General features: G+C 29.7%; 1 protein-coding gene and 1 pseudogene across 2 annotated transcripts; both read right to left on the minus strand.

The window, feature by feature from the left end:
• Positions 1-2,515: 2,515 nt before the first annotated feature.
• On the minus strand, positions 2,516-3,231 carry LOC125849759 (fe(2+) transport protein 1-like; annotated as a pseudogene).
• A 2,462-nt stretch (positions 3,232-5,693) lies between these two features.
• LOC125849775 (zinc finger CCCH domain-containing protein 53-like) lies at positions 5,694-9,827 on the minus strand. Of its 2 annotated transcripts, none has more exons than XM_049529751.1 (9): positions 8,966-9,827; positions 7,714-7,896; positions 7,450-7,629; positions 7,255-7,358; positions 6,920-7,177; positions 6,692-6,833; positions 6,237-6,467; positions 6,081-6,157; positions 5,694-5,989 (listed from the first exon to the last, which is right to left on the minus strand). In XM_049529751.1, the coding sequence occupies exons 1-8, from the start codon at positions 9,784-9,786 to the stop codon at positions 6,124-6,126; spliced, it is 1,953 nt and encodes a 650-aa protein (XP_049385708.1). In that variant the 5' UTR covers positions 9,787-9,827; the 3' UTR covers positions 5,694-5,989; positions 6,081-6,123. The 2 variants fall into 2 exon arrangements, with proteins under 2 accessions (XP_049385708.1, XP_049385707.1); XM_049529750.1 differs by having other exon boundaries at positions 6,237-6,470.
• Between the last annotated feature and the right edge of the window lie 5,725 nt (positions 9,828-15,552).

Genomic DNA, 15,552 nt, shown 5'->3' on the forward strand with positions numbered 1-15,552 from the left:
TTATAGAAATATTCAAAAATTTGATATACAAACATTATACAAATAATACAAACATGAAAAACTCAAATCTACTCCAATTTACTTCGCGTTTAAATTTTGAATTCCTCTAAAATTTGTAACTAGTTGTGGGATTTGTAGCTCCATGATGGTGGAGCCTCTTTAGAAGAAAGAAAATTGGGAAAAGGGGACCGACTTCGTAGAGCAGGAGAATGCTCAGATATATCTATGTGTGATTTCTCATTTGGTGTTTAAAATGTCCGGGGTAGATATATGTACTAATTGATGAGAGATAGAGATATAACCTAATTTGATCACACATTTGAACAAATCAAAATAAAATGTAAGAGAAAAAAAGGGACCTTTTATTATGATAATTTGAAATTATATATTATATAGAATTAAATATCATTTTCAAATCTTTTTAATATAAAAAATTTATAATTTTTTTGTATAGTGACACAAGAATGCACTTTCTTTTCAAATTGTCGAATTTTTGTTTCAATATCTCTAAGTTATAATCAATTTTAATTTTCAGCAAAATTCTTCTTATAACCACTAGAAAGTAACTACGCTATGTACGTATTAAAAAGTCATAATTAATATTTGGAAAATTTGAATATGTACTTAAGTTTCTTTTTAAATTTTTAAATTTTTAAGCTTTTAGTTAAATGACAATATAATTTTATCTGATACTTTAGAACTTTTAATTAAATAGTATTGTATATTAATAATTTTTTTGAAAATAAGAACCAAGGTATCATAAAGGTATCATATTGCAACAAATTACTAATATTCTATTAGCTAAGAATTTTTCATGTAGTTATATATTATATAATGAATACTAACTCTTTGCATACATAGCTATAAACTATAAACACATAATAATGACTAGTTCTATAGTAAGCATAATATATTTGAAGACATAAAATAGATGTTTTCCTTTGGAATACACATGAAAAGAAGATTATTATAATATTTTAAATAAAAATATAAAAAACAGAATAAACAAATTCTTGAGGTAATAAGCATCCTCAAATTTGATATAATTTTTACCAAAGATGCAAATTTTGTATTCAATGTTAACATAAATTGGAGCACATTAATATCAATAAGAGCACAACCTTTGAAACTACAAAATGCATTAAAATGCATATTTATTTGTTCAATTTCTTTTAACATTTCAGTGATAGAAAATTTCATAAAGTTCTTGAAGTTTTTGGTGGGTAAAATATTTTCAGAATTGTAGTCCTTGCTTCCAGTTAAATTTAGGGGAAAAAAAGTTTTGTTAAAGGCAAAAATAAGAATAAACGTTGCTAAAAGACAAAAATTAGAAAACGATCCGTAGAAAAAATGAAGGATAACATAGAAAAAGGATAGCATGAAGAAGAGAAAATAAGAAAGAAAATCAAATGGAAAAATATATTTAAAATTTTTTTTAAAAAAAAGCAAGAACAAAAGTGGAGAACTTAAATTCAAAATAACCACACGGAGACATATAACAAAAAAGGGAGAACAAGATGAGGTCAAGTGTGATGTGTCACATGCGATCTGATAGCATAAGTTGTGATTTTTGGTGGACCAAATATTAAAAATAAAATTAACATTTTAATAACCAATATAGAAGAACACGTAGATATCAAAATTTTGTAGGGCGCTTCAAGATAAACTCAATATGTATTATTAGAGTTCTTGGAGGCTACTGGCCGAACTGATTTATTTACAATAGATTGATGGGATAATTTCAGAGATATCCCCTCAGGTTTGGCTTAATAACATTAATATCCCTTGTGATTTTGCTTATGAACCAATACGAGGATATGAAATTTATATATTAATCATTATTTCTTATTAGCAAAAGTTTAAAGGAAGAAAAAAGAATGTTTTATGCATAATTACACTGATTTGCTACACACAAAGATGACTGTTGCTTGAAATTTTCTTCGATTATAAAAACTTTGAGAGGAGATTTATATTTTAAAAGCAAAGAATAATAAAAGTTGGCAAATAAGGGTAGTTTCGGTAAATTAAGGAGAATATATCATTTAAAATAGTTTTGTTACAAAAATATTACAATAAGGGAGATGAATGTAATATCTCAAACCACAAAGGAGGTTATTGTTATATAGTCGAACCTGAGGGGAGATCTCTGAAATTATCCCTAGATTGATTAATTTACTTATGAAACTTTCTGATCATTCGAGTTGTGAAGATGTTGTCCTTCCCGCGATCAATACCATGACTTGCAAGAACAATGAATTTGTTGCTTGGCAACTACATATGCGGAGGTCCACATCATTCTAGTTTGAAATTATCCTAGTTCAAGGCGCAAAAACAACTCAAATCAATTAAGTTTCAACATAAAAAGTGAATTCAGATATTTAATTTGATAACACGAATTTAAAATGAATCGAAAAAAGAAATTACACATTATTTCCACTACTCACAACTACACATTGATGATGGAAATAAAACTAAAATGTAATTTCATGCCCATATGGCCATATATAAAACCAACTTAGGCCCATATGGCCATAACAGACATTCCACCAGCACCTAATAAAACAGCAAGATAAGCCCAAGATTGAAGCTTCATATTATTTTGCAATTTGGTACCCATAAAATCATATGCAAGAAGATCCACAAGTGCCATATAATTCAATAAACCAGCTGAACATGCATTCAACAATCCCACCACTATGAGTGATGTTGGACTATTATCACTATACACATTTGATAATCCAACTCCAAGTGCTATACCAAATGGTGTTGTTATTGAGAAAAATAACACCAACATTGATTTCATCCTCATACCATAGTTCGCCTAAACACGAAAAAATAAAAAAAAATTAGAACAAAACTGAGACAGTTATTATTGTTGTATATACGCAATCGATCATAAATATATACCTGGAGGATGCAACCTCCTAGACCATTACTTCAAAAAGTTGATGGAAACATATAGCAGCTACTAATGGCCTAAATTGTACATGGATTATCAGATGCACCCATGGATAATCCTATCACTACTGAGTGCACAATTATTCCTAGCTCCAAAACCTAAGTTTCAACTTTAATGCCCCTTATTTTATTGTTTGTACATCCTTGTCGACCACTATTTGAACCACATTTCGTTGTAGTATTATTATTTTCATATTCACTTTTCATTTTCGATGGAAAAGAGATAAGGATGACGATCAGAAGAATACCAACAAATTTGGAAGAAATAGCCATTTGAGAATTTTGAAATATTAAGTGTAACAACTTGATGGAATTTTGATTTGAGTCTTATTTAATAATCTTATAAGAATTTTGAAGTTTAAGCTAGTTGATTGAAAATGACATTTTTACGCTTGTGTTTAATCTAAGTTAATGTAGTAGAGAGTGTAATTCTTTAGTTTGATGAGGGGTAGAATAGGAAGTATGACAAGCATACGCTATGCGTGTGGTGTCATTGTTTTAACTGTGCAGTGAATGTTAAAATCAGTAGCAATATGTAGTTTTACATATGGTTAAGATGACTTGTTATCCTACGTGGCATTAAGCGTAAGGCGCGTATGGTTAATATTTTGGATTGATCCACTCGATAAATTATATTTTATATTTTTTTTTATTAAGTATCAAAAAAGTTTAAACGACAATTAAAATAAGATAGAAAAAGTGCATTTATTCTTGATAAGAAATATCGGACTTTACAAAAAATATTTAAAAAAAAAAAAAATCATAAACATATGCAACTAAGAAAGTCCTTTTTCTTCTTTTCTTTTTTTCACAAAAATAATATTATATTATAAGCTAAGGTTACATGCATATTAGTTGAGCTACACAATCCATTTTCTTGAACTCATTGAACTTGGTGGCTGAATTCTCCTCTCTTATTTAAAGATATAAATAAAAATAAAATATTGAAAATTTCTCCTAATTAATATTTTTTAAGAAGTGTATAAATAAATAAAAATAGATACTTTTGTAATTTGAGAAAAAGAGAGTATAGTGTTGGTGAGAAGATATATTTTAAGGTGATTTCTTTTTATATGTCCAATATTAACATTATCAATACTAGTTAAAGGTAACAAATACCCAATAAAATGATCGAACTGAACACGAACTAGCTCGAATACCACTCGTTGTTTTTACTTTTCCTTAACCATTATGCCAAATCAAATAGTGTCACGTGAAATAGAACACAAAAAATGGTATTTTTGTCTTCACTAAAATTTGAATATGAAACTCATGACTCTTGAATAGTTCACAGTCTATTTTTTTTCTTCAAAATTTCATTAAATCCATTTTCTTGAACTCATTGAACTTTGTGAATATTCTCAGGTGAATTCTCCTATATTTTTTTAAAGGCATCAACAAAAATAAAATGACTTGATTAATATTTTTTCTAAGAAGCATGTAAAAATAAAATGAGATTAAAAGAATACAATGTTGGTGAGAATACATATTTAAATATTAAAGGATGAAAACCATGAGAGATTGGAGTTCAACTATCAAACTAGACATAGAATGTAAAGTAATTTCTTTTTATTTACTAGTAAAAGGTAACAAATATTCATTTGAATATCATTCATTATTTTTACTTATATAACCCCTCGTTCTTACTTGCACATTTCATTTGTCGAGAATTAAATTATAGAAACTATGACTAACATTTTTTTTTAATGACAAGGGAAACTCGCAACTACTACCCAAACTATGACTAACATTTTAAAATACATTTTTTCATCATATTAATTAGAACTAATATGATCATAGTATCCACAGTCAGTTTCACATGCCTCGACTAATTTCATGAAAATTCTTCAACCTCCCACCATTGTCAATCAAGATACGAACAGATGAAACGAATCAATTAGTATTTCTATCTCGATTGAAATTAGAACATGAGACCTCATAACTCTCGACCATTTCAAAGTAATAATCAAATGGAGGGAGTAGTGAATAGTTGTTGGGAAAAGGAGCAAATTTTGGGGCACATGTGGACAGTAGATTAAAGCTAAGAATGACAAAACAGAAAGGACATCAGTACCCATAAAAACAAAAGGCCAAACATATATTCAAGTTTGAATAAGTCTATGGGGTACTCAAAGTGGAAGGAGCCTGCCTTATGGTGATGTGGTGTGGGGTGGGTACCTTCAAATGGTGTCAGTAGCCATGTGATTGTATGGCCCTTCACCTTTCATGTCCACATAAAGGAAACACCACAAAATGAGACAAAATAGTCCTCTAAAGTTACCTTTAAATACATAAAAAGAAAACTTTATTTTTAACCCCACCCCACCCTCTACTCATTATGAATGATGAAAAAAGTGTAATCTCTACTTCTTTCACTTCAATTTGTTTGTCTTGAAAAGTCTTGAAAAGAAATAAGGCATTCAAAGTGGGACAAACAAATTGAAACGACGGTAGGAGAAGCATTCTTCCCTTGATGAAAGATGAAAAAAGGGAGATCTTTACCAAGTCTTCCCTTTTTGGATCCCTCATGGATCATTCTATCAAGTGGCTGCAACAGATTTTTAACTGCTGACAAGCTAAATCTATATATACTCATTTAGTAGAAACATGGTAATCTATCAAGACTTTCAATTTTTTCATGATAAGGCAAATCTAAAAGATTTATAATTTTTCTACATCAAAATTTTACATGACAGCAAGTTATGATTAAGAAGGCAGAGAAAGAAAAAGGTACTACAATATCTAATGGATACTACTACTATTACTAGCCTTTGTTATGGTATTGTGTTCTGTGTGGTCCAGCACACAAACTACAAAGAGGGTACAAAAATAAACAAAGAGAGGGACCCCATTTCCCATAAATCAGTTCATCTGTCATTTACCTATGCATTATGTATTTTGTTGTAAGTAGTATGGTATTGATGATGGCAATAATCTTGAGGAGATCTTCCTTACAAATCTTTTCTTCTGTTGTGTTTTGGCTATACAGCTAGAGGGCTTTTACTACTTGTATATAATGCTACCAACATTTCTGCATAAACAAACACAATGAGAATCTTGTTAAGTATATTTATTTATAGATAAGAAAGATGAAAGCGAATCTAATGTACAAGATATTTTACCAAGTTAATCCCCTTCCTCGCTAACGATGATCAACTGGAACACTTAAGTTTCAGTGCCTTCTTGGCCAGATGTAAACCTGATCAATGTTAACCTCACATTAAGTGCTCTATTGAAACCAAGCAAGAGAAGAACACGGCTAGAGTTTTAAGTACTACCTTGGAACCTGAAAGTAACATGATTTGAGAGAAGCCATGTTGAAGGCAGAAGTGGTGGGAAGCATAGGGATATTGTTCGTAGTAGTAGTAGTAGCAGCAGCAGCAGTAGCAGGCATTGGTATTGCGGAACTAACATCAGCTGCAGCTGAATCAGTTGAAAACGCAACATGTTGTTCTGCAGCCGATTTTGTAGGAGAAGCAAATAGATTATCAGGAAGGTTGTGGTCAAAGCTGCTTCAAGGACAAAGAAATTTCAGAAACATTAGAAAGAATCCGAGATAATAACAAGAGAATTGAACCAATACACACTACATAGCAAAGAAACAATGCCATCATACTTTGAGCATCTTCGATGAGAAAACTAATTGAGAAGGCATCAAAATATAGCAACATAACTGAAAACGTCACTTTGATAAACCTCAAGAGTTTCATCAAAGAAATTTGATGTTTAGTACCTATCTTGAGGATCGGAGTTGTCAGTATTTGAGGCCTGCTCCTTGCTGCAACTGCCATTTCTGTTATTTGTATGTGGCATCTCCTGATTCTCATCAGCTGCATTAGCTAGGGGTTTAATGGATTCCTGGACACCATTATTTTCTGCCGGAGAAAAAAAAACCAATCAATACTTTATAATTAAAAAAAAAAACAAAGAAAACAAAGAAGTGTTTGTTCCAAGTATTTACCTGCTAAGGCTTCTTGGTTGATGCCATTAGACGAACAAACAAAACCCTGATGGTTTTGAAACTGAGTTTGCATCTGGGAGGCAAATGGAACACCTGGAGAGACTACGCTGGGTTGGAAGTGACTATTGTGATGGTGGTTCTTCATTAGTTGCAAATTCATTAACCTTCTGCCTTGAAACTCAATCGCTTGCTGCAGTTCAGCATCCTGCTCCATTTTTCTTCTCAACATCTCATGCGGATTATAAAACATCCTTCCTCCTGCACAGAAAAGACACTTTTTAAGTGTCTCAATCGTACAATTGGAAGAAAAAAAGTAATCTAGCTAGTATTCTCACCAAAGGGAATGTCATATATCTCTCTAGACTCAATCCCTGAGGGACTTAAACATGCTGAGAGCTCTTCTCTATCAATAGGCTGCTGCTGTAGATGAAATTGCTTCCTTCAATTCAATTGAGAATGGAATATTAGTCATGCAAGACGTATATATCAGAAATCAATCAAAACAGAAGATAATGATGATGATTCCATACTTGTCTGGGATTTTTCCCTTTTCTTTGTATGGTTTAACGAGCACACGAGAATCACACACAAAATGAGGGTTGCCTTTGGCCAAAATAAGCTTCACAGTTTCGGGGTAGATGAACGTAACAAATCCAAACATCCGCTTCTGCTGATATGGAATTCTAACATCTTGCACTGGCCCGTACATACTTCAAAACAAATCAAAGGGCTAAAGTCAATTCTTCGTTCAACTTGATTTTCATTGATCAAATACAAGCAAGAAGAGCACAAACCTAAAGTAATTAGACACATCCTCCTCCTTGAATGTGCTATCAGCAGGAAATGTCAAGTAAATTTGTCTCAAACAAGAACTCGAATTTCCAACCAGCGCCATTGCTGAAAATTCATTTCTGTCGGGTAAGGATCGACCATGTTTGTGGAACTCATCACTCATCATTAATGCTGCTGCAGCCGATCTGCAATTCAGACCATGAAAATAACACTAACTAAGTAGACATAGCCAATGTTCGATATCTCAACCTCAATAATGTCTCAACCCAAAATCTAAACAGTACATAACAGCACAGGCTCACACAACATGGAGCAAGTAAATAGACTATAAAGCATCAGAATGTCATCATTACATCCAGAATCCGTCACAAATTTACATGGAAAACATTTTTATAAAAAAAATCTAAAGTCTCAATCCCAAACTAGATGGGTTCATGCATATTAATCCTTAACATGCATTTGACAATGTCTAGGACATTTCATTCAATACTTGGTAACTTGCCTTTAGGGACAATTCAGGGCCACCTACAACTAGGAATTCACAAAACCTCATGCCTATAAACTGACATACAAATCTCTAGCCAAACTGAAAATTAGTTGGTACACTATGCTAAGAATGGCAGAATCAAAACAATGCAACACCCAAAAGTCCATTTTCAAGAACACGCTAAAGTAGATAACTTTCTTCCAAATCAAAACAACACAAGAAAATATCACCCCAATGCCACCAGCCAGCCCCAAAAATCTAAAGTTTCAACTAAAAAGGTGGGCCCCGACTTATTTCCAGAATTTATCAACTCAGTTCAAATCCTTAACCTCCCAGAGATCACAAGGCTTAGTATTTTAACTAACCATTAGACAGTAGACACACTAAACTAGCATTTGGCCATAGATTTTGAGAATTGTATCTTCAAATATCTATTTGGCCATGAAATTAGATCAGACTTTGATTTTCATCAAATATTTTCAAGATATGGGTTTTTGAAACTTCCACTCACAGGACTTCAAACTTTTTCCAACTAAAATGCATTTCCAAACCACAACTTCAAAAGCTCAAATTTTCAACATCAAAAATGGTCAAGCTAGAGCTTTAAGTGTAAAGATTAGTTGTTACATTATGCATAATAATTTCAGAGTTAAAAGAATGCAAGACCCACAAACCCAGATTCCAGAAAACACCAAAGACAACAACTTTACTCAAAATACAACCAAACACAAGCAAAAAAAAAACAGTCTTTACTCAATTAAAGCTACCTTTGATTATCATTGTAAACACTCATGCATCTGTTGAAACCAAAAGGATGACGACCTCCAGAAGCCATAAACTGAGAAGCAGCAGCAAATCTCTGTTGCTGTAACGCTTTCACACGCATAATCTCATCAAAACACTCAACATTCCCAGAAGACTCATCTGTTGAATCACCAAATCCACCATGCATAAACTTACAACTATTCCCATTCTTACAAAACCCTTTAGCATAATACATGCAAGGCCTCCAACCAAACCCACCATTTTCCTCACACCCACCACCACCAAGAAAAACATCATTCACTGAACAACTCCTACGATGTAACTGTTTTTCTTGATTTTCCTCACAAAAACCCATACCCATTGAATCACTTCTTCCACTCGGACTCATAACCGGGTCAAACAACTGTTCTTCATACCCAGAACCATTCACAACAGCAGCATACGACACGGGTCTAGGACTTCTTGAAAAAACTGGCGGCGACCCACCTGACCATGGAGAAGAAACAGGTGAAGATTGAAACCCATTGTTCGGAATCATGATTCTAGGTGAAGATTGAGGAAATGGGTTGAGTTTATTGGAACCAAAATGGGAAGAAGATGAAGGTGTTGTAGGTGCAGATGAGCTGTTCGATAAAAGTCCTAAACGAGTTTTTGTTTGATTTATAATAGAAATTAACAGATTTTCTGGACCAAATGCTAATCTTATCATCTCCTTATCACCTTGATCTTGAGTAAGTAAATAACACATGATTTTTGATGCATTTTCTGGATCCAAACTTTCAATTCTTGATAAAACTGTTTTTGTTGCTTCATATGAATCCATGGTGATTTTTTTTTTCACCTTAAACTGAAAGAGGTTTTAGGGTTTTAAATAGAGGTTGATGAGAAAGATGATATAAAGAAGATTGTAGAGGGGTATTTTATCAATATCTCCGTCCCAAAATAAGTGTCGTTTTAATAAAAAGAAATTCAGCTATTATTGAGGGTATTTTATCAGTATCTTCATCCCGAAATAAGTGTCATTTTAATAACAAAGAAAAAACAGCTATAGTTGAGGGTATTTTATCAAGATCTCTCCATCCCGAAATAAGTGTCATTTTAACAACAAAAAACCGGCTATTATTGAGGGTATTTTATTAAGATCTCGTCTCGAAATAAATATTGTTATTAAAATATTTTATTGAGATTATATTTCTTTCGTTCCGAAAAAAATATTGTTTTAACAAAAATTATTGCTATTATTGAGGATATTTTATTAATATTTCTGTCTCATCTGTCTCAAAATAAGTAACGCTTTGAAAAAAAAAAAAAGAATATTGGATGGAGTATTATATTAGATAAAAAAAATTATTCTGAATTAAATGTCATTTTAACAAAAAAAAAAAAAAACATAGCTATTATAGGGGGTATGTTATTAATATTTTTGTCCCACAATAAATATGGGTTTATTTTTAAAAGAAAAATAGAGGAGATGTTCTATTAGGATAATATTTCTTTCGTTCCAAAAAAAAAAGTATTATTTAAACAAATTAAAATATGGATGTCAGAGGAGGTATTTTATTAGGATAATATTTTTTTCGTACCAAAATAAGTAGTATCATTTTAATTAAAAAATATTTCAAATAATTATTTATATTTTATATATTCATTTTTACTTGTTAAACTTGAATTTTGTACGTTCTTATAAAATAATACTCTAATTGATATGAATAATTCGTGTTAAGAAAAAAAATTGAAATACATTATAAAATATATTTATTATTTTTTTAATAAGTATCAAAAAGATAAGATAATAGTACTACTTATTTTGAAACATAGAAATTAATAGTAGTACTATTATTTATATAGAAAAAAATGTTTTTTTTGTGGATTTTATTTTTGGGAAATTATTAGAAAGAGGATGGCAAAGATATCAACCATGTTATAAAAGGCAATGATGGGTTGGTCTTACATTGGTGCAATCATTATATACCTTATATTATACAAGTGTGTGGGTCTATGGGACTTTGAATGGGATATAATAGACATCCCATGAAAAAATATGTTTTTTGAGTATAAAATTATTTTTTTATAAAAAGTGTTTTTTTATATAAAATGATTTTTTCATATTTCAAATTAAAACAAAAAGAAAACATGTGATTAATGGAATAAATCATGTTATTCCATGAATTGAGTTCCTTGATTCGTCTTTTTAAGCTTGGCTTCAATCTCTATTGATTCAGCTTGAGTTGGGCTATCAGCTTGAGGTTGTTCGTAATTATTGGACTTTAGTAATGATAGTCACTGCTTCTTCGGTCTGATAGTTTGTCTCTTTGTCGCTTGGGGTTCGAACAATTCGTTTCGGCCGAGCTTATGGGCATAGTGTTCTACACATAGTTGAATTGGTAAAACGATTATTGATTTGTCTTACTTAACTTACTTGCTTGATTTATATCGGATGGAAAAAAAATCACACACCCTCTCTTCTTATTAATTATTTTGAAGACAGTTAAGAGTATATTTATTTATCTATTCTCAATTTTCATATTCTTTTTTACACAACAACCTATTATTTTAAAAACTTAAGTTCAATTAACAATTCATCTAAGTATTATTATTGTTAGGAACACAAAGATAATAAATATTTTGTTACAAATTTATAGATGCCACAATATTTTCAACAAATGGAATATGAATGAGGTTAAAAAAAAAATATTGAAATATAAGAGACAAAATGAAATAGAAATAAAAGGGTGTTTGGTTAAACTCAACAACAACAACATACCCAGTGAAATCCCACTAGGTGAGGTCTGGGTGTTTGATTAAACTCGTAAATTTTAAATATTTTATAAATTTCTTTACACGTTTGATAAATATCAAAGTTATTATTATCCAAAATCAGACAACTTATAAGTTATAATATGTTTTGTTTGATTAAAAAAAGTACGATTTTATCCTAATATTTTTTTTATGAAATACTTCCTCCATAACATAACTTTTAGTTATCTCTATTTACTTTTATATAAAAATTTATATTTTTTACAACTAATTTTAAGAACATTTTACTCATTTTTATTTTTTTAAAAAAAAGTTATATCACAGTCTTCTCACCAACTACCAAGGACACCAAATAATTATTATCATTTTTAAATTTCCTCAATCCAAATAAGTAATAATTTTAGCTATAAAATTAGTTTCAACATCTACAATTATTTTTCAATTATTATTATTTACTGTGTTAATCAAAATTAATCATATATCTCTTCCTTCACTTTTACTTGTCCACTTTGAACTTTGCACATAACTTAAAATGATTAATATGAATATTTTATAATGATACTCATATTAATTGTTGTTTAGTCTTAGATCTTTAAAATGAATTTAAAATAAACAAATAACTAATACTGAAGATAAAACATGAAAAACATAATTACATTTTCTTCATATGTTAACATAGACATGTAAAAATAAAATTTTATTTTTAAAATATTGAATAAGTGAAAATGATCGAAAAGAATGTAACGGAGTAATTAAAAATAAGATAAAATAAAATATTTACAATAAGTAAACACAATCTGATTCACAAAATATTCTACGTTAACGAAGTTCGAAAAATAATCGAAGTCAAGGAGTGTTTATAGCAAAGAGAGATTAATTCAATAATTGGATCCTAATATGTAGTGGTTGATTGAGAGTTGGTCATTTGGAGTGGACTAAAAAGTCCTTTTTATGTGGAGAGATTTGTCCCAATACTTCTCATACAAATGTAAAATGATAAAAAAAAAAACTATAAAAATAATAGAATTTTTTTATGTATTTCAATAATATTACAAGTGCTTATTATCTCTATAATATTATATTAGAAGAGAATTATTAAAAATATTTCTAAATTTAATGTAAATAATCAATTTTATCTTTGAACTATTAATAGTTTTAAAAACACACATTTACTTAATTAAATGAACTTAAATACACCACCGATCTTGCACCATGAGTGAAATATACCCCTAAATTCTTGTTAAATTTAGGATATTTTCAACACTTCGCTCTACTTTTTATTAAGAGTAAAATGTTCTTACAAAAATTTGAGATCATTTGTAATGTCATGTGACAGATTGAGGGTATATATAAGTTTAGTTAGTCAAATAAAGATATATTTTTTAGATTGTCAATAGTTTAGAAATGAAACTAATAATTTACGTCAAGTTTAAAAGTGTTTTCAGTATCTCTCTATTATTATAGAAGGCATATTATCTTTAGTATTGAGAAGTTTTGTCTACCAAAATTTAAATGTAGTGATAAAAGATCACCTAGGACCAAGAAAGGATTCATGTTATATAGCGCAGATTTTATTAGCTATTAATTATTTGAAATTTTATTTTGTTGGTAAAAGTTTGAATCTATGCCTTGTAATCCTCTTGTTCTTATCTAGATGTAATAAAATAAAATTAAAAGGATGATGTTACTTGGCAAAATATACAAGGTAAAGGTTTCGGGTTGTGGTAGACTGATAAGTACTCTTTCATTCTTAACTAAACATCTCGAATTTGAGTCCTCTTGGTACAAAATTATCTTTGTTAGGGAACGTTTTACCTCCAATATGAAACTTATTGATGTGAATTCAAATTCAATCGAATTTCAATATAAGTATCCGACAATGAAGGGAAACCAAAATAAAAAATATAGGGCAAAGGTCAAAGTGTCTGTTCAACCCTGTTTTAGACTGCCTTGATAGAGGTGGGCATGGAGAACTGTTGCCTGTAGACAGTGGAACTTGTGTATGTGTGATGTTTTATTTTATATATATTTAATTAGAGGAATTCATTAATATATTGTTTTTATTTTTTCTAGAACTCATGAGACAAATCAACATACAATTATTTTAAAAAGAAGTTGGTGTGTTTGGCAGGTAGGAAAATATTCTTTGGATTTACTTATTTGTGTACTTTAATAAATAAGTAAAAATATTTAGAAAAATATAGTATTTAAATTCTAAATATTTTTAGTAAAAAATATGATTGAACTCAAGTTCAAATTGAAAATTTTTCAAACAAACTGAAAAAATATCCCACTTAGTTTCATTTGTATGCCAAAGAATTTTAGTGGACTGAATGTGAGATGATATAAGAAGTGAAATATTACATCATTCACTTTTTTTATGGCAACTGACTGATAAAGATTGATTATGTGCAAAGCCGACTCAACAACATTGGAAGCTTAAAATAAAACTTAAGAGAGGGATTCTAATATTTTGTTTTTTTCATCATATATATTTTTATGGGAAAATTGTATGAAATAATAAACTATTAATTCAAATTAAATGTTATAGCCATAGTTTATTTTAATTGTAATTCGCAGCAAACATCTCCTTTTTTTTTGCCATCTGATTCAGTATACAATTAGTCATTTTCGGTATACAATTAGCCATTTTATACATTTCGATATAAAATGTATAAAATGCGTTTGTGTTTGTAGAAAGCGAGAGAGAAGTGTATATACAAATACAAATACATATATTTTCGTCCTATACACTTATAATACAAATACAGATCTTATTATACAAATTATAATGTATAAATGAATTTATACAAAACTGAACAATTTTATATAAAATTAGATGTTTGTAGCGAATTATACAAATCAAAAGCACTATAGCAAACGTAAAATTTGTTATGGAGCGCAATTAAGCAAACTATAGTTATAACATACAAATTTGATTTGTATGTTTGTTATATGTAAAGTTGCTCTACTTTTATTTAAAATCTACTTTTCTAGCTATTTTAGATGCGAAGTCATTAGGTACTGTTTTATAATCATTTTTTTTAATAATTTCTTTTCAAATGATAATATAGCTAATTCATTTGATCTATCTTAAGACATTGTTGATCTTAAAGAAGATTTAAACAATTTTAATTTCAAAAAAACTTCTTTCGACTAAGGCAATAGTTACAAGAACTGTTAACATTATTCTATAAGCAATATGTGTATTTGGAAAAGAATCAAGTCTTTTTATTTGATTGAATATTTTCGTTAGAACATTATCTTCTACTTGTATTATTTCCCTAAACACATTTAATTTAAAAAATAATTCTAAACCATCAATATCAGATTAACTATTACGTGTTAAAGAAAGTTTAAGGTTAAGACAATATTTTTTAATTTCTCATCATCTAGTGATTTCAATATTTTACCACTGAATAAGAAATCAAAAATATTTCCATATGCTTCAATTGGTTCAAATCGATTTTGAAGTGAAAAAAATAGTTTGATCTACTCTACATATATAAAGCAATCAACTCTAAAAGATTTTCAAGGGACTTTGTGATTTCGCTATTCATATTTTCATCAAATTGTTTCTTACGAAATTCAGGTTTATTTTCATCTCATATGCAATTTCCTTAGTAGAAATCATAACACTCGTAGTGCATATATCTTTTTTTAAAAATAACATATATAAGTAATTTTTTTTTAAAAAAATGGGGCCCCAAAATATATGAGGCCCCAAGCGATGACTTTAGTGGCCTAGGGGTTAAGACGACCCTGATTATGGGTCAAATGGATGCACGGAGTTTACCTGATGAACAATACTAGTACTTGAGCTCATCAACCT

This window comes from Solanum stenotomum, unplaced genomic scaffold (genome assembly GCF_019186545.1).
Source record: "Solanum stenotomum isolate F172 unplaced genomic scaffold, ASM1918654v1 scaffold10327, whole genome shotgun sequence".
Taxonomy (NCBI): domain Eukaryota; kingdom Viridiplantae; phylum Streptophyta; class Magnoliopsida; order Solanales; family Solanaceae; genus Solanum; species Solanum stenotomum.